The 18392-nt window shown below is 41.8% G+C and overlaps 1 protein-coding gene across 7 annotated transcripts in view; it reads left to right on the forward strand.

Moving 5' to 3' along the window:
- Positions 1 to 18392, forward strand: part of LEF1 (lymphoid enhancer binding factor 1) — a 122560-nt gene that overhangs the window by 91492 nt on the left and 12676 nt on the right. For 5 of the 7 annotated variants that reach the window (XM_055434450.2, XM_055434451.2, XM_088836185.1 and 2 more), the window contains 5 exons: positions 220 to 303; positions 2331 to 2453; positions 3478 to 3640; positions 12873 to 12980; positions 18042 to 18090. In XM_055434450.2, coding sequence (XP_055290425.1) covers positions 220 to 303; positions 2331 to 2453; positions 3478 to 3640; positions 12873 to 12980; positions 18042 to 18090 — 527 coding nt within the window. The remainder of the gene's footprint in view (positions 1 to 219; positions 304 to 2330; positions 2454 to 3477; positions 3641 to 12872; positions 12981 to 18041; positions 18091 to 18392) is intronic. The other 2 variants (XM_055434453.2, XM_055434454.2) reach the window with 1 other exon arrangement.

An 18392-nucleotide genomic window follows, 5' to 3' on the forward strand; every position in this document is an offset into this window, starting at 1 on the left:
ACGAGTCATTCATGGGCTGCAGTGGGAGGGCACCTTCACGGCACTAGTGATGCTTTGGGTGGGTGGCGGGTGAGGCGGGGAAGCGGCTGGGTGACAGGGGCAGTGCCCCCTCGCAGCACGCCCCAGATTCTGGTTGAGGGCCTCCCCTCAGCAAAGTCCTGCTGCTGGTTGGTAAGTCGTGTTTTGTCATTGATGGGTTCCTCTCTTCTGTGACCTCAGGCAAGGTCAGCCTGTGTATCCCATCACGGGAGGCTTCAGGCAGCCCTACCCATCCTCCCTGTCAGTCGACACTTCCATGTCCAGGTAGGTGGGGGTGGAACGGGCGCGCCAGGACGGGCTGCTCTTGCGCGCTTGCGGCTCCTGCGCCTCTGCTTGCCTCGGCCCGGCGGCTGCGCAGCTCAGCCCGCGTCCGTCTGCGCAGGGCGCCTGGCTCCCACACTAGGCGTCCCGGGGAGGCCCGGGTCGGAGCCAGCCCCCACGCCCCAAGGCGCCGGGCGGACCGCACCTCCAAAAGGCCTCACCGCCCCCGACGGCGGGAGGAGAAATGTCCCCCGAGGGCACCTCGGAAGAAGGGCTTGTTCAATTCAAAACATGCTGGGGCTGGGGCAGCGGGGCAGTACACACTGGCTTTTTTTGGTTTTTTTCCCGTGAGGAAAGTTGTCTCGGTTTCATGTGACGTGTCTGAAAAGGCCCAGCTAGCCTCGAGCCTTCCCGGACCACGGCTGTGAGCAGAGAAGGAGCGGTGCTTGCGGGCTGTCGGGCCGCGCGGGGTGTGTGTCCTAGTGTGTGACTCAGGCCCTGTGTGAACACAGTGGTGCAAGCGAAGCTCTGTGAGGTCTGCTGTGCCACACCGCGCTGTGTAACGCTTTCGCCTCTGGAAAGGACGGCTTTTGTGCCCTGTGCTTGATGTACACACACATTTGTGGTGTATCATCTGTGTGTTCAATGTGGCTTTTTCAAGGGAGCTAGCATTAACGTGCTGGAAGTCAAACTGTTGGGTTAGTAACTGGTTGTGAATCTTAACTTTTTTATATATGTATGAAATTTGCAGTTTTCTGTGGTGAATTTCAGCTTTTTCAAAAATCATTTTATTCAGTAAACTGTACACCTAACTGGTTGAGAGGGAATGAAATTAATGTCCTTCCTCCAAAATATATTTTATATATATATTTTAACATTGTATAAGAATTGTGTGATGATAGGATTTTCTCATAGGCAAATAACCAGCATCACGTATTTTTTGCAAATGATCCATTTAGCAAAGCATCATGATTCGATCGAATGTTTGTATTTTTCCCATGCCTCCTTAATTTTTAAAGACTTGTTTCTGAAATATTACATATCCAAGCGGAGTCCCTTCTTTCCTTCCCAGAAGAAGGAACTCACTGTACAGACGGTGCTGAAAGACCTGAGAATGTTTTTTGTTCAACTGCATGTTTACTGTAAAACAGTTTGAAAGCAGAAATTTCTAAAGCATATCCAAAGTTATCAAAGAGCTTGTTGAAAGTACTGTCTTTGTTTTATTTTTCTTGCATGGCAGTTTCCCTCCTTTGTGTTGGATGGTGGTGGATATTTTGAGGTTTTTTTTTTAATGCTCTATAAGCATACTCTGGGAAAAAGCCTTTATTTGAGCTTGGGTAGTTTCTACCTTGAAGCAGAACTGTATCCTTTCCTTTAATTAAATTCTTCCCCTTAATTTTGTTATCAATTTTCCATGAGGCTAGATCTCTCAGACACTACCTTCTTCATGTGTAGAAAATGATTGGGACGATGCTGATGGCCTCCTTATTAAATCAGAGACTGAACAAGTCTTCCTGTCCCTGTCTTCTCAGGCGCTCTCCCGATAGTAGGGAAAAAGCCAACAGGAGAAGACTTAATGTGAAGGTCCACTTAGGGATGTAGACGGAGATTTTAAAGTATGATGTCTTTAGATTTTAAAATCATTTTAAAAAGCTAAATCTTAGTAAAATATTGTATTTCCAGTAATTATTCTTACTGAAATTCTTCTCTGAAAACTGCTTTGCAAGAAAAGTGACTCACTATTTTTTTTTTTTTTTTACTCCTATTGCCTAGAGCCCTCCCAGGAAAAATGCCAGATTCCACCATTAGCTTGAAAAAAAAATCTGTTAGGTGGTGTGTAATTATAAATATTTTCCACCTGAATACAGAAAGGAAAGAAATTAATCATCAGCCTGCTCTTATAGTTAATCTGTCTGTGTGTGAAGATGTGTTTTTACTCTCAGCCAATAGCAGTTAGTGAGTTGTTTCAAAATTCCACCCAGCTCTTGCTACAGCGGTACATTTTGTTTTCTCGTCTTTCCTTCTTTCAGGTTTTCTCATCATATGATTCCTGGTCCTCCTGGTCCCCACACAACTGGCATCCCTCATCCAGCCATTGTAACGCCTCAGGTCAAGCAGGAACACCCCCACACTGACAGCGACCTAATGCACGTGTAAGCGCGCCTCTCTCACCTGTGAACGCCTTATGGTACCAAGGACTAAAACCCCACGGTTTCTCCTTTGCTGTTGTAATCTTACCCCTATCTGTTATCCTGAAACTCAGTGTAGCTCCGCCTTGAAAGCTCTGCCCCTGAGGACACCGAGCAGCTGGATTCTCAGTGCTCTGAGTTGGTTCTGAGGTTGAAAAGGAGCACGAGTCTCAAAAGATGAAGGGAAACTCACTACAGAGAAGTGATCTTCAGAGCAGAGAGACCGAAGAAATGGAGCTGTTTAGTCATTTAGTGCAAGGCTTTAATTGGGTTCCCATTCTTGGGGAGCATGAGAGTGAAGTAGATTGGGGGGGTTCAGTGCATTTCCTTCTAGAAATGCAGTCACCCTGCATCTGCATCAGGGCTTTGGAAGCACTGAATTGAAAGAAGGGGCAAACCAAAACCCAGGATGTCCTGTCGGGCCAGGCTGTTACAGCACAGCTGAATTCTCCCGAAAGATTGGTAATTAGTTGAATTTCTTAATCTAGGGTTTGTACTGGAACAGAAGGAGGCAGTGGCAGGGAACATGTAAACGTTGTCCATAAGACCCCTGCAAGCACAGGCAAATCCAGCGTGCGTTTGTCTGGGGGAGAGAGTCTAAGGTTTCATTAGCTTCTCAGAGGAGCGCTGACCCACAGGAGTTAAGAACGTCAGTTCTAGAGGAGGACTGACTGCCTGCACTGTATGTTCAGCTTTTCCTAAGGTGACCAGGGAGCATCTAAAATCTAGATGCAGCATCTTCACAAGCCCATTTCTGTGTTGGTTTAAACCCTTCTATAGCTATAGGTTAACTTTCTCAAACCGAAGAATCCTTATTTATCAACAGCAGATGAGTCACTCTTTTAAGTAGACAGTGTCCTGGGGGCTTATAGAGAGCCCAGAGGGTGGTCCCAGCCTGAGGTGGACTCATGATATAAGCGGATGCTCTGCTCCTCTCCTCCCATCTCTTCCTGATTCGTCTAACCCCTTCCCCACTCCCAACTTTTAGGAAGCCTCAGCATGAACAGAGAAAGGAGCAGGAGCCAAAAAGACCTCACATTAAAAAGCCTCTGAATGCTTTTATGTTATACATGAAAGAAATGAGAGCGAATGTCGTAGCTGAGTGTACTCTAAAGGAAAGTGCAGCTATCAACCAGATTCTAGGCAGAAGGGTAAGTAGTGGGATGGTATGTAAATGTTTATGGTAACCGTGGAACTGGTTCGTTAACAGCTGCCCAAATGCACTTACACATCAGGTAGTCATAGAATCATCTGTATAGTCAGCAGTCACTTGGGGAGTAACAGAGAGAGCGTGACAACCTTTGGAATGATATAATGCATTGCATCAACAACTGAGATTGTATCTGGCACTTGGAACATTTCCTGTAAATGATAACTATTTTCCTATTATCATACTTTAAAAGAGTGTATCTTGAGTGTCTTTTGTGTACCAGGCAGTGGCATTTTATGTAGGCATTACATAATTATTGCTGAGTAAAATAGATGTAGTCCTTGCCTTCTCAGATCTTGAAGTTTTGTGACAGGATACTGATATGAAATAATTCCCTATTGTATATATAATTAAAATTGTGATAAACACTGTTAATATGAAGAGCAAGAATCAGAGAATAATGGAGATGGGGTGGGGCTAGGGAATGGCCCCCTGAGAAAGTAATTGAGAGTTGAGTGGGGGTTAACCCCTGATGAAGGGGGTGACGTGGACTCTCCCCACATGAACCAGTGTGTGTGTGTGCAGACTCTGAAGCAAGAAAGCAGGGAGCTACAGCAAGGCCCGTGGGGCCAGCTGCGTTTCCGGGTAAACCCTGGCAGTCAGCAGTGGCTGCTCCTTCCAAGACGAAAGCAGATCATTCTACCTTAAAGCTTTACACGGAAGAATTGGTGTGGGCTGGAGAAGTCTTAATTCTAGAAGAATTGTTCTCTGACTCTCCAGGTGTACATGGGCCAGGTTTCTCGATTGCCCTCCTTTGCTATGGATGTTGTTGCTTCTTTCACCCGTGCGGAGATATTTTTCTGAGCACCTGCCATGTCCCAGGCACTAGACTTACAACTAGGACCCTCTTAGATTTCTTTGTCCAGCCACCAGCCCAGAGACTAGTCGGTCCTTCCCAGTACTTTTCTCAGGGTTGAAATGGGTTTAGTTGGATATCTGAACGGTGATGGTGAAAATTGGAATTTTTCTCATTGAAATTGCGTTTTACTGTAATTACATTGAAGTTTTAGAAAGGCTTCATCTTAACTTGTATGATGCTTTTCATATATGTGTGGTGACTTCTTAAAATATGACCTTGTGTATTTGTTTTTGCCAACTCTCAAGAAATTCATGGTTTGCAAATGAACATTCAGGAGAAGGAAGGTCTTGACAACCTTTATGGGACTTAAAGGTCATGTTTAAGCTGTTGCTGATGATCGTTTTCATCATGTTTGTTAAAAACCTCATACATTTCAGCATCCATGACAGAAAACATTAGGAGACTTCCAGTCCATGTGAGGAAAGCAGATGGTGGAGAGCAGGCGTTGTTGAATTATAGATTCCTGTTGAATGGCATAAAAATGGAGCTATTTCCAATCTTCAAGACACCAGGGTTTCAGGGGTAGGATGTGGTGGTAGATTATAGCTCTTTTGGTGCCCTATGTACAATACTCTGTCTCCCTGTGGATTCTCTTAAACACTTAATAACAATAATTACAATGATTTTCAAAGCCAGATCATAGCTGATGAGTGATTCCCATCATTTTTTTTCCCCTGACCCTTCAAAAAAAGAAATTAGAGGAAAAGAAGGGTTCTTTTTTCAGCTTCTGTAAAACTCTTATTTTTTTTCTTTCCCCCAAGTTAAAGGTCCGTGGTCCTCCAGTGGGAATTATTTTCCTGCTCAAGAGGATATGATATGGACGTATGCTTTCTATTTTTAATGCACATTTCCAATAGTTGCTGCTTTCTCAGCTCCCTTAACAATCCCCAGATCAGAGCATGTGTCCTAAAGGATGGTTCTCATTTAGGGTCTCTCTGTGTCTTTGATTTGGACACCTGTTTCTATTTATAGGTCTCTGAGATCTTTGATTAAGATCAGGTTTTCTGTCCTTTCATAACTCCCCTCTGGCAGGATAGTTCTTGCTAGTTCTTTAAAGTTCCTAGCTTTAAAATCATGAAGTTTTACACTAGGATAATTAGAATTCTTAACAGTGGAATTGAAATTCATCCTGGTACATTTTATCTTTTGATTTTTACTCACCTTTATCTCTAACAAAGAAATGTTCATTTATATGAATGACTCAGTTTTCTTCTTCATACTGTAAATAATAATAACATAGATATTATTTTAAGCTTTTTCTTTTCAGACCATCTAGACTATTAAAGGAAGTCCATTTATTGCATATTTATTGTCAGAATTTCTAAATCTTGGAACTGTGTTAAGTTTCTTCAAATGGGTATTTTCCCAACAACTTGATGAATCTTTCAGTAAGCAAAAGAGATGGAAAAAAATTTTTATAGTCAGTATAAGTTTCGAAAATGCCTATTAAGATCGTCTTTCTAGCTTGCACCAGACTTTACTTTTGTTTTCAACATAAAACTTTAATATCATAATTTTACTTAACTGTCTTACTCAATAAGTGATGTTTCATTTGTGAATTGAGTTTGTGAATTATAAATCTCTAGGAACTGAAAGCAGTTGAAAAAGCAGGTAAACAGTTTAGTTTGTGGTCTGTTTTTTCACTTTGAATTTTGCTCAGTTTTGTTAGCTGGGGTCTTGTCAGCCTAAGTTTTCTGCTGTAACTGAAAAATCCTTGCTTGTTTAACTGGTTGTTTGGGTAGAAGACCCAACCTCCATATGTATTTTGGGAGACAAGTTTTATTTACAAGTCCAGATAAAATGTATCTATACTGACATATTTCAGGAGTATGAGAGATTATTGATCAAATCAATGAACAAATTTACAAAGTAAGACTTCTTTTCTTTTTTTCTTCTTAGTCTTCTTTTTGTTCCTTTTTGATAATGCTTTGCCTCTTGCCAATCATGTTAGCATCAGAATTATCTAAATACTAATGATGAGTCTTTTTTTTTTTAAGGTAGGCTGATCTCTTCCACTGTGCCTGGTGTGGCTTTTTCTCTCCGTGAAGGGCTCTAGGTCAGAACCTCAGATTTAGAAAGGCAGCTTCCCTGGTGGCTCAACTGGTAAAGAATCTGCCTGCAATGCAGGAGAACTGGGTTCGATCCCTAGGTTGGGAAGATCCCCTGGAGAAGGGAATGGCTACTCACTCTAGTATTCTGGCTTGGAGAATTCCATGGACTGTATAGTCCATGGGGTTGCAGAGAGTTGGACACCACTGAGTGACTTTAACTTTCTTTCACTTTCAGTGGACAGAGGCAGTGTGACTTTCCCTGCCTCAGCTTCCACTGCTCCCCAGACAATAGGCTCAACTTGACTATTTGTGATTACTCTGCTGGTAGAAAGAATTGTGTCTCAGGTAACTTCTTTCAGGTTTTGTATTTATTCTGTCATCTTCCCTCCCTCCCCCTTTTTTTTTTTTTTAAAGAAAAGTATATTATTTGATTTGCCTTTAGGCTCAGGCCAAGTTCCACTGAGTGTCATGGTTCTTAACTTTACACTCTGCACTTCTAAAGCAATTAAATCATTGTCCTATCAACTTAGAGGCTCTGGCCTTCAAGGCACAGTTTGAAGGAAGTGGAGTCCGTTGCCCTGCCTGTGGGTCCCACCACCTCCAGACGGGAGGCTGGAGGGGAGGATGGGATGAGGCCACAGGTGCTTTGGTGCTCTCTTTGAGGTGAGGTCCTTTTCCTTTCCATGGGCAAGGGCAGCAGGTGTTTGTGTCCTTGAGGAGGCATGTCCCCGTTGTGTTGTAGGGACTGTGTCCTGACCACTGGACCGCGGTCCTCAAGCACAGCCTCTTCTTGCTCACTGGCCTGTCTCGCTCACTTCTCCTTCCTTTCTCCAGCCCAGTCATACCTTTCTTTCCATCATTAAAAAAACAAGAAGAGAGTAATTAAAATCAATATGCACAGTAGACATGAATGAGAAAGAACCACCCAGCCTTTAACAGGAAGCGAAATGGAAGCCGTACACCCTAGAATTGGGAGCGCTGGAGTGGAAGCAGGACTCATCCAGAGTGTGTGCAGGTGTGAGTGGTGTGGGCTCCGGCCCATGCCTCCTACAGCCACTGCCCCTGTGCCATCACCTCAGGCCAGTCGGTCCCCCAGAGTGCAGCCAGTTCTCTGGGAGTTGCTGACAACAGATCCTGGCATTTGGAAAGTAGGAGGACGTACTAGGAAGCTGCTCACTGAGGGGACCTGGGGTAAGTTTTATGTAAACACACACAAAGTGCCAATGTTGTTGTTCAGTCATGCAGTCGTGTCCAACTCTGTGAGACCCCATGGTCTGCAGCACACCAGAACTCCCTGTCCCTCACCATCTCCTAGAGTTTGTGATGCCATCCAGCCATGTCATCCTCTGACGTCCTCTTCTCCTTCTGCCTTTGATCTTTCTCAGCATCAGGGACTTTTTCAGTGAGTCAGCTCTTCATATCAGATAACCAAAATAGTGGAGGTTCAGCTTCAGCATCTGTCCTTCCAGTTGAATATTCTGGGTTGATTTCCCTTAAGATAGACTGGTTTGATCTCCTTGCTGTCCATGGGACTCTCAGGAGTCTTCTCCAGCACCACAGTTCAAAGGCATCAATTCTTTGACATTCTGCCTTCTTTTTTCTTCTATAAGAAATGGAGTAGCCCTCATAGTCGACAGAAGACTCTGAAATGCAATTTTTGAGTGCAGTCTCAAAAACAACAGAATGACCTCTGTTCGTTTCCAAGGTCAACCATTCAATATCACAACAATCCCAGTCTATGCCCCAACCAGTAATGCTGAAGAAGCTGAATTTGAATGGTTCTATGAAGACTTATAAGACCTTCTAGAAATAACACCCAAAAAAGATGTCTTTTTCATTATAGGGGACTGGAATGCAAAAGTAGGAGGTCAAGAGATACCTGGAATAATAGGCAAAATTGCCCTTAGAGTATAGAATAAAGCAGAGCAAAGGCTAACAGAGTTTTGCCAAGAGAACACACTGGTCATAGCAAACACCTTCTTCCAACAACACAAGAGAAGACTCTACACATGGACATCAGCAGATGGTCAATACCAAAATCAGATTGATTATGTTCTTTGCAGCCAAAGATGGAGAAGCTCTATACAGTCAGCAAAAACAAGACTGGGAGCTGACTGTAGCTCAGAGCATGAACTCCTTATTGCAAAATTCAGACTTAAATTGAAGAAAGTACAGAAAACTACTGGACCATTCAGGTATGACCTAAATCAAATCCCTTATGATTATACAGTGGAAGTGAGAAATAAAAAAAAAGGGATTAGATCTGACAGAGTGATTGAAGAACTATGGACAGAGGTTCATGACATTGTACAGGAGGCAGTGATCAAGACCATCCCCAAGAAAAAGAAATGCAAAAAGGCAAAATGGTTGTCTGAGGAGGCCTTACAAATAGCTGAGAAAAGAAGAGAAGCTAAAGGCAAAGGAGAAAAGGAAAGATACACCCATTTGAATGCAGAGTTCCAAAGAATAGCTAGGAGAGATAAGAAAGCCTTCCTCAGTGATCAATGCAAAGCAATAGAGGAAAACAATAGAATTGGAAAGACTAGAGATCTCTTCAAGAAAACTAGAGCTAACAAGGAAACACTTCATGCAAAGATGGGCACAATAAAGGACAGAAATGGTATGGACCTAACAGAAGCAGAAGAGGTTAAGAAGAGGTGGCAAGAATATATAAAAGAACTGTACAAAAAAGATCTTCATGACCCAGATAACCACAGTGGTGTGATCACTCACCTAGAGCCAGACATCCTGGAATGTGAAGTCAAGTGGGCCTTAGGAAGCATCACAACAAACAAAGCTAGTGGAGGTGATGGAATTCCAACTGAGGTATTTCAAATCCTGAAAGATGATGCTGTGAAAGTACTGCACTCAATATGCCAGCAAATTTGGAAAACTCAGCAGTGGCCACAGGACTGGAAAAGGGCAGTTTTCATTCCAATCCCAAAGAAAGGCAATGCCAAAGGGTATTCAAACTACTGCACAGTTGCACTCATCTCACATGCTAGTAAAGTAATGCTCAAAATTCTACAAGCCAGGCTTCAACAGTACATGAGCCATGAACTTCCACGATGTTGAAGCTGGATTTAGAAAAGACAGAGGAACCAGAGATCAAATTGCCAACGTTCACTGGATCATCAAAAAAGCAAGGAGTTCCAGATGTTTTTACATCTGCTTTATTGACTATGCCAAAGCCTTGACTAAATGGATCACAATAAACTGTAGTAAATTCTTCAAGAGATAGGAATACCAGACCACCTGACCTGCCTCCTAAGAAATCTGTATGCAGGTCAAGTAGCAACAGTTAGAACTGGACATGGAACAACAGACTGGTTCCAAATAGGAAAAGGAGTACGTCAAGGCTGTATATTGTCACCCTGCTCATTTAACTTATATGCAGAGTATATCATGTGAAATGCCAGGCTGGATGAAGCACAAGCTGGAATCAAGATTGGCAGGAGAAATATCAATAACCTTAGATACGCAGATGACACCACCCTTATGGCAGAAAGTGAAGAAAAACTAAAGAGCCTCTTAATGAAAGTGAAAGAAGAGAGTGAAAAAGTTGGCTTGAAGCTCAACATACAGAAATCTAAATCATGGCATCTGGTCCCATCACTTCATGGCAAATGGATGGGGAAAACAATGGAAACAGTGAGAGACTTTGATTTTTGGGGGGCTCCAAAATCACTGCAGATGGTGACTATAGACATGAAATTAAAATACACTTGCTCCTTGGAATAAAAGCTGTGACAAACCTAGACTAGACAGCATATTAAAAAGCAGAGACATTACTCTGTCAACACAGATCTGTCTAATCAAAGCTATGGTTTATCCAGTAGTCATGTATGGATGTGACAGTTGAACTATACAGAAAACTGAGCGCTGAAGAATTGATGCTTTTGAACTGTGTTATTGGAGAAGACTCTTGAGAGTCCCTTGGACTGCAAGGAGATACAACCAGTCAGTCCTAAAGGAAATCAGCCCTGAATATTCATTGGACTGATGCTGAAGCTGAAACTCCAATATTTTGGCCACCTGATGCGAAGAACTGACTCATTGGAAAAGACCCTGATGCTGGGAAAGACTGAAGACAGGAGAAGGGGACGACAGGATGAGATGGCTGGATGGCATCACCGACTTGATGGACATGAGTTTGAGCAACTCCAAGAGTCGGTGATGGACAGGGAGGCCTGGCATACTGCAGTCCATGGGGTCACAAAGAGTCAGACAAAACTGAGCAACTGAACTGCTGCCTTTATGGTCCAGCTCTCACAACCATTTGTGACCATTGGAAAGACCATAGCCTTGACCATATGGACTTTGTTGGCAGAGTAATGTCTCTGCTTTTCAACACCCTGTCTAGATTCGTCATCGCTTTCCTGCCAAGGAGTCATTGTCCTCTGATTTCATGACTGCAGTCACTGTCTGCAGTGATTTTTGGAGACCTAGATGAGAAATGGGAAATAGATGGGGAAACAGTGGAAACAGTGTCAGGCTTTATTTTTTGGGCTCCAAAATCACTGCAGATGCTGATTGCAGCCATGAAATTAAAAGACACTTACTCCTTGGAAAGAAAGTTATGACCAACCTAGACAACCTATTAAAAATCAGAGACATTACTTTGCCAACAAAAATCTGTCTAGTCAAGGCTGTGGTTTATCCAGTGGTCACGTATGGATGTGAGAGTTGGACTGTGAAGAAAGCTGAGTGCCAAAGAATTGATGCTTTTGAACTGTGGTGTTGGAGAAGACTCTTGCAAGTCCCTTGGACTGCAAGGAGATCCAACCAGTCCATCCTAAAGGAGATCAGTCCTGGGTGTTCATTGGAATGACTGATGCTAAAGCTGAAACTCCAATACTTTGGCTACCTCATGCGTCGAGTTTACTCACTGGAAAAGACTCTGATGCTGGGAGGGATTGGGAGCAGGAGGAGAAGGGGACGACAGAGGATGAGATGGCTGGATGGCATCACCGACTTGATGCACATGAGTTTGGGTGAACTCCGGGAGTTGGTGATAGACAAGGGAGGCCTGGTATGCTGTGATTCCTGGGGTCGCAAAGAATCAGACACGACTGAGTGACTGGATTGAACTGAGATGAGGAAACCTGTCACTATTTCCACCTTTTCCCCTTCTATTTGCCACACAGTAATGGGGCTGGATGTTATGATCTTAATTTTTTTTTATATTTAGTTTTAAGCTAGCTCTTTGACTCTACTCCTTCACCCTCATCAGGAGGCTCTTTAGTTCCTCTTCGCTTTCTGCCATTAGAATGATATCATCCGCACATCTGAGGCTGTTCATGTTTCTCCTGCCTATCTTGATTCTAGCTTGTAACTCATCCAGCCTAGCATCTGTCATGATGTGCTCGGTGTATGGCACAGGATGACAGCAGACAGCCCTGCTGTCCTCCTTTTTCGATCCTGAACCAGTCAGTTATTCCATACAGGGTTCAGGCTGCTTAAAATCCCAAACAGTGCCTTGGCTGTTTTGCTCTGTATGATCTGTAAATATCTGTTACCTAAGGGGAAATGGAAACTTTGCAAGGTGTCAAGTGCTGCATTCTCCAAATTCGATCCTAGAGTCTCAGGATGTAGATGTCAAAGTAAATCTCGGCCGTGCTCCTTGTTTTCCATTACAAGACCAAAACACAAAGTGTGCATGGTGATTGTACAGTGTTATCTGTGTTCTCCCTGTGGGCAGTTAGTGTTTATGTAAGTGTGAGGGGAGGGTGCAGAGGCTGAGACAGACCGGCTTTTGATGTCTTGCTTTATAGACAGGATCATATGAGGAAGGTTTCGGGTTCCTCATGTGACAGAGTGGAAGAGTGTGCGTGTGAGGTGAGGGGATATCTCTGTGGAAAAGACCTGTGCAAAGTTTGCATTAATAAACAGCACTTGCACCAAATGGCAGAATGTGTCGCAAACTGTGAAAAGGGGGGAAGTTGGGTGTTGAAGCTTACTGGTGAACATTCTCTTTAACTGGCCCTGGAGAAGAGAAAGGCTGGGCAAGAGGCCGTTTCATTTTGGATACTTGGACAGGTTTCATGTAATGTGAGAGCAGGACAGGAAAACCAAAGTTTGAATCTCACTGCTGCCACCAAACTCCAGATGGATTTCTGCAACACGTGGTCTTCTGCCATTTAAAATCAAAGTTCACATTCTTAACATTTTCATTCTTCACTGTCTGAAATATGAAATATATAATACTATTGCTATTTTGCTTTTACTTGATTTTTCCCCCCTCCTCCCTCTTTGTTTTTCAGTGGCATGCCCTCTCTCGTGAAGAGCAGGCTAAATATTATGAATTAGCACGGAAGGAAAGACAGCTCCATATGCAGCTCTATCCAGGCTGGTCTGCAAGAGACAATTACGTAAGCGCCTTCTACACACCAGACGGCTCTCTGTCCTCAGCCGTTCCCTCCCTGTGTTGCTCTCATAAGGGGAATGTGTTGTTGAGTGTAACTAATGCTGGCATTGTTTTCTATTTTTGAAACTTAATGAACTTTATAATAAAGTCTTCATGGTTATATTTCATTTTGAAAATTGCACCATCATAATTTTTTGGCTATATGCTAATGACATTTTTAACTAAGATTTTTTAATCAAAAAAATCCTTATCATTAAAATGTTGGTGAAAAGATTGTTTTTAAAGCCCACAGTCTCATCATGTAAATAATGATGGGATTATTATTAATAACTAGTTATCTTCCAGTATATTTTCTGTGCATATTTTTTCATTTTTACTTGGATGTCTGTTTGAGGGTGGGTGGGTAGGTGTGTATATACATACACTTTTGTACCATGCTGCTGCTGCTGCTGCTGCTAAGTCACTTCAGTCATGTCCGACTCTGTGTGACCCCATAGTCAGAAGCCCACCAGGCTCCCCCTTCCCTGGGATTCTCCAGGCAAGAACACTGGAGTGGGTTGCCATTTCCTTGTACCATGCTACTTGCTCTTATATACAATAAGCGTTTTTCTGTTACAGCATAGTGTTTCTATGTATCAGTTTTAATAGGTATACAATATTCATTGAGTGAATGTCACAATTAACCATTTTTTCCCTGCTTTTTAGATATTTGCTATTTTTTTTAATAAGTAGAAATAATCCTGCAATGAACTGTGCATAATAACAGGTTTTTTTCCTTGTATTTAGGACTTATTTTTATAGGATAGATTCAAAGTAGTGAAATTGTTGACTACAGATTATAAAGGCTTTTGATATTGTCAGATTTCTTTCCAAAAAGGATTATGTTATTTTACACTTATTACAGTGTATTCATGTGACTGTTTTGCCACAGACTAATTAGAACTAGGTAAAAATCCACTTTTTTGTTTAATATTAACATACCCTGATGTCCATTATATATTTTATTTAGATGGAGTAGGTATTATCATAATTTTAAGTTGTACTAATTTTATTGGCAAAAAAACCCCTCATTTTTATTTCCAGTTATTTTATTACTTTATAGTTTGAACATCTTGTTCTTATCTTGATATAGCAAAAACTACTTCTGAGAAAGAATATTGTAAGTGATATCAGTTGTATCATATTTTATAGAAGAGAATGTTTTTGATCAGTTAAGCTCTTACTTTAAAAATTTGAAGATCATTTTCATGTTTCTTGTGAGGCTAGCATTCAGAGTGCCAGCTAGGACAGCCTTCTTATTAGATGTAGTTGTCCTTTTTAAGAAGGGTGAAACCATGAATCAACATGTAGATTAACGTGTGGCCATTGCTGTGGATGATACTGTGGGGCCACAAGTATGAGGTCATACATTCCGTATAATGGGGCACAGAGACTTTGGTAACACACTGTCTCCTGTAACATGTTGGAAGAAAAAGTCCCCACTGGTCAGGATTTGGAGCTTCCTCATTGGATACAAGTATGACACGGGAAGTAAGAGTACTACTGTTTGTGACTTTGGAGCAGCAGCTCCATCGACTCTCCTGGATTGCTGTCTTGGTTCGTTTAGTAATTGCCGCATGCCAATTGTCAAGAACTGTCTTAAATGCTTTGTGTGTTGTTTTCTAGTCCTTAGGATAATCCTGTGACATAAACAGTATTGTTGCATTTTACAGATGAGGGAAATTGAAGAGTCAAGAGGTTAGGTAACTTGTCTGGGGCTATGTAGTGGCCAAGCTGCAAGGAACACCCAAGTCCTCCAGACTGCACAGTCTATGCCATTTCCCTCCTCCAGACAGACCAGCTCAGTCTTCCAGGGCCTCCTCAGGAAGATAGCTTTAGTTGAAGAGTTTTCTCTCATAACTGGGCTTCTGTTCTCTGGACTGTAATTAGTATTTTCTGGATAGAGCCTTTGTGATGCCCTTTAAGTGGGAAGATCAATCCCTCACCTAAGGGGTTTCAGTCCTAATACTCCTTTAACCCTGTCCTGGGTCTCTTCTGGATGTGGTTGGCCTGTAGGGAAGAATGGTCTTCGTTCTTTGACCCTCTGGGAGAGCTTTGCTGTGCTGAGAATTTACATAGATTTAGTGTTGCATGTTGAATGTCTTTATTTTTCTTTTTATGTTATTGAAATATAGTTGATTTACAGTGTTAATTTCTGTTGCTCAACAAAGTGATTCAGTTATGTGTGTGTGTGTGTGTATACTTTTTTATATTCTTTTCCATTATGGTTTATCACAGGATACTGAATATAGTTCCCTGTCCTATACGATAGGAACTGGTTGTTTATCCATCCTGTATATAATAGTTTGCATCTGTCCCAAACACCCAGTCCTTTCCTTCCCCACCCCACCCACCATGGCAACCAAAGGCCTGTTCTGTATGTCTGTGAGTTTCTTTCTGTTTCATAGATATGTTCACTTGTGTTGTATTTTAGATTCTACATACAAGTGATAGCATGTCTTTGAATGAAGTTTCTGTTTCTGATCCTTAAAGAGTGAGTTGCCACTTATAAAAAGATTCGCGTCAATGTATGGCAAAACCAGTACAATAATATAAAGTAATTAGCCTTCAATTAAATAAACTAAAAAAAAGAAGTCATAAGTGTTCTCATCCGAAGCAAAAAAAAAAAAGATAAACATATGTTCTTTTTCTCTCTCTACCCCTCCTCTCCATGTGGAGATGGGAAGTAGTTTTTAAGGAAGACCAGTGTAATGAGAATTTACCTTTAAAGATTTTCCTTGGCACAACTTTTAAAGGAAACTGTTTGCACAATTTGATTTTTAGTATCTCTTTGAATGAAGGGGAACTCCAGCTTTGTAACTTAAAATTTTTATAATAAACAAAATAAGCCTGTTAATTACTAAGGCAAACAGAAGTCAATCAAGTGGTATCAGTTAAGCTCAAGATATTACAGAGTATTCTTAGGAGTACAAGAATACAGTCTAAATAAGATATATGCCCTGTATCTTAGCTTTTCATTGTCAGAATGCTATCCTAATGCTCACTGAGATCGTATTAAATATATATCTCAATTTTTAATATTAAAATGCCCTAAGGTATCACAGATTGTATAGCTTCAATTTGTTTTTATAACTTTCATTTTTTGTAACTGGTTTTCATAAATCAACAGTGAACATATATTCTTACGTGTATTGTTATATTTGTATTATTGGAGTTTTTTAATGTAGTGCTTAAAACCCCATTACTATTTATGATTTTCATGAAAAGTTTATTTACTACACATGAAATTTTGTTTGTTTTTGTGTAAATTAACACAAATATATCCAAACTCCTTAAGTCTTTTTGTCTACCATAAATGTAAGTTCTCTTGAAGCACAGGTGTATTCCTAGAATATAGTACAGGTGATTTCACAAATGCAACATTAGTCTGACATGTCAGGCCACAGTTTCATGTTCTAAGCATGTGCTAGGCATGTGCTGGGTGGCAGAGATGAGCTGAGATTTAGGCAGTGCTAACAGCCATGTGGTAAGGGGCCCAGGGACACTGCTCATCATGGCCCCTGTGAAGAGTCAGATTATGATGGGAAGCTCTCAGAGAAGAGTCCTAAATAACACTTGAGATGAATCTTAAGAGGGTGAATGGGAGCTTGGAGGAGGAGGAGGTGAGTAAGAAAGCTCCATGTACATGAAACTACCTTATTGCACCTTCTGAAAACCATGTCATTGCATTTGAAAGGGAGACAGTAAATGCCTATGAGAAGCATGTTCTTCCTCTATCTGCTCCCCTCTTCCTGGAGTACCTTAATCATCTTAAAGACGACTCCACTATTTTTGGTATGTCATTTCCCAAGGTTACTAATATCTGTTGTTTGCCTTAGTGTTTTATGAGGACAGTTTCAGTCAACAGATCAGGTCATGGGACATGAAAAAAAAACTATCTTGAGGTGCATAAAAATACATATTTTATATATTTACACAGTATACTCAATATAATCTTATGGTTTTATTTTTTGTGACTGTGATTATTACAGCAGACAGAGAAACTGGATGTGATATGTGTTCTGTTATACTTATTTGAAAAGACCATCCTAATCTAGGTTGGTCATTTACTATTCATGTAAGTGGAATACATACTGTGTCTATGCTTTGTTACAATTATTTTTGAGGGGAAAGTAATTATGAAGGAAAACAGAAAATTAAACCAGTATAAATAGACCTAAAATGTAAATATATGATTAAGATGATTTTGAAATGTATTTTAAATTGCGGGCATATTCATGTTACTCTGTCTTTTAGGAAGCAAGGTCTTCAGCTGCCATAAATAAGTCTTTACAATTACCTTTGGAGTTTTCTCAGGTTCTGTCTTACCCTCCTACTGCTGTCTCATTTACATCATGTCTGTGCCACAGGGGCTGAAGATCCTGTTAACACTGTGGAGTTTTAATTAGATGGTCGAATTCATAGTAAGGAAGATTTGTCATCACTTCTACCAGAAGTGGATTCTAAGTGTGATGGTTAGCAGTCAAAGGAGTACCGGAGTACCTCCTTATGTGGGCTTTCCTTGAATGGGAGGTGGTGTCTGTGGCCACAGCCCTTGTTGTTGTTGTTTAGCTGCTAAGTCATGTCCAACTCTCTGCTACCCCGTGGACTGTAGCTGCCAGGTTCCTCTGTCCATGGGATTTCCCAGGCAAGAATACTGGAGTGGATTGTCATTTCCTTCTCCAGGGGATCTTCCCAACCCAGGGACTGAACCTGCGTCTTCTGCATTGGCAGGTGGATTCTTTACCCCTGAACCACCAGGGAAGCCCACCACAGCCCTAGAACATCATTATCCTGTGTGCGTGTGGCCACTGCCAACTCAGCACTTGTGACATTCAACGTGAAGCTAGAAAGACGAAGGTCACAGATAAGAACTGTTCTCGCGTGCTTGGCCTCTAGGTTCAGCTGGTAGGACAGAGGTCGTGCGGCATCTTGTCTCTCGGTTGGCTGCCGGCCTGCCCTTTGGCAGCACGTCCGTCCGTGTGCTCACAGTACAGTCTCTGACCGTGTGCCTGTCTTCTTCCAGGGTAAGAAAAAGAAGAGGAAGAGAGAGAAGCTGCAGGAATCCACATCAGGTAGGCCCCATGCGACTCCCCAGCCCCCTCTCCTGCTTCTGGGGACACCTTTAAAGCAGTCTGCGTCTTTCTATGCATTGCTTTATTCTTCAGCTCTACTGTGACTCCTAAACTCGGCTTTTCTTCCTGAAATTCTTTTAAAATGCTTGAAAGACCTTTCTTTTAAATGTGACTGTGTGAAGGCACATCTAAAAAGCTCCCCCAAACCCTGTTACCAGGAATCCTCGTTGTTCACTGTGATTGTTTTCTTTTTTCCTTGGTTTTGTTTTTGTTTTGTTGTATGTCTTTTCTTTGCTTTAACA

This window comes from Moschus berezovskii, chromosome 5 (assembly GCF_049115385.1).
Source record: "Moschus berezovskii isolate FMDL1 chromosome 5, NW_MosBer_1.0, whole genome shotgun sequence".
In the NCBI taxonomy this organism is placed as follows: Eukaryota; Metazoa; Chordata; class Mammalia; order Artiodactyla; family Moschidae; genus Moschus; species Moschus berezovskii.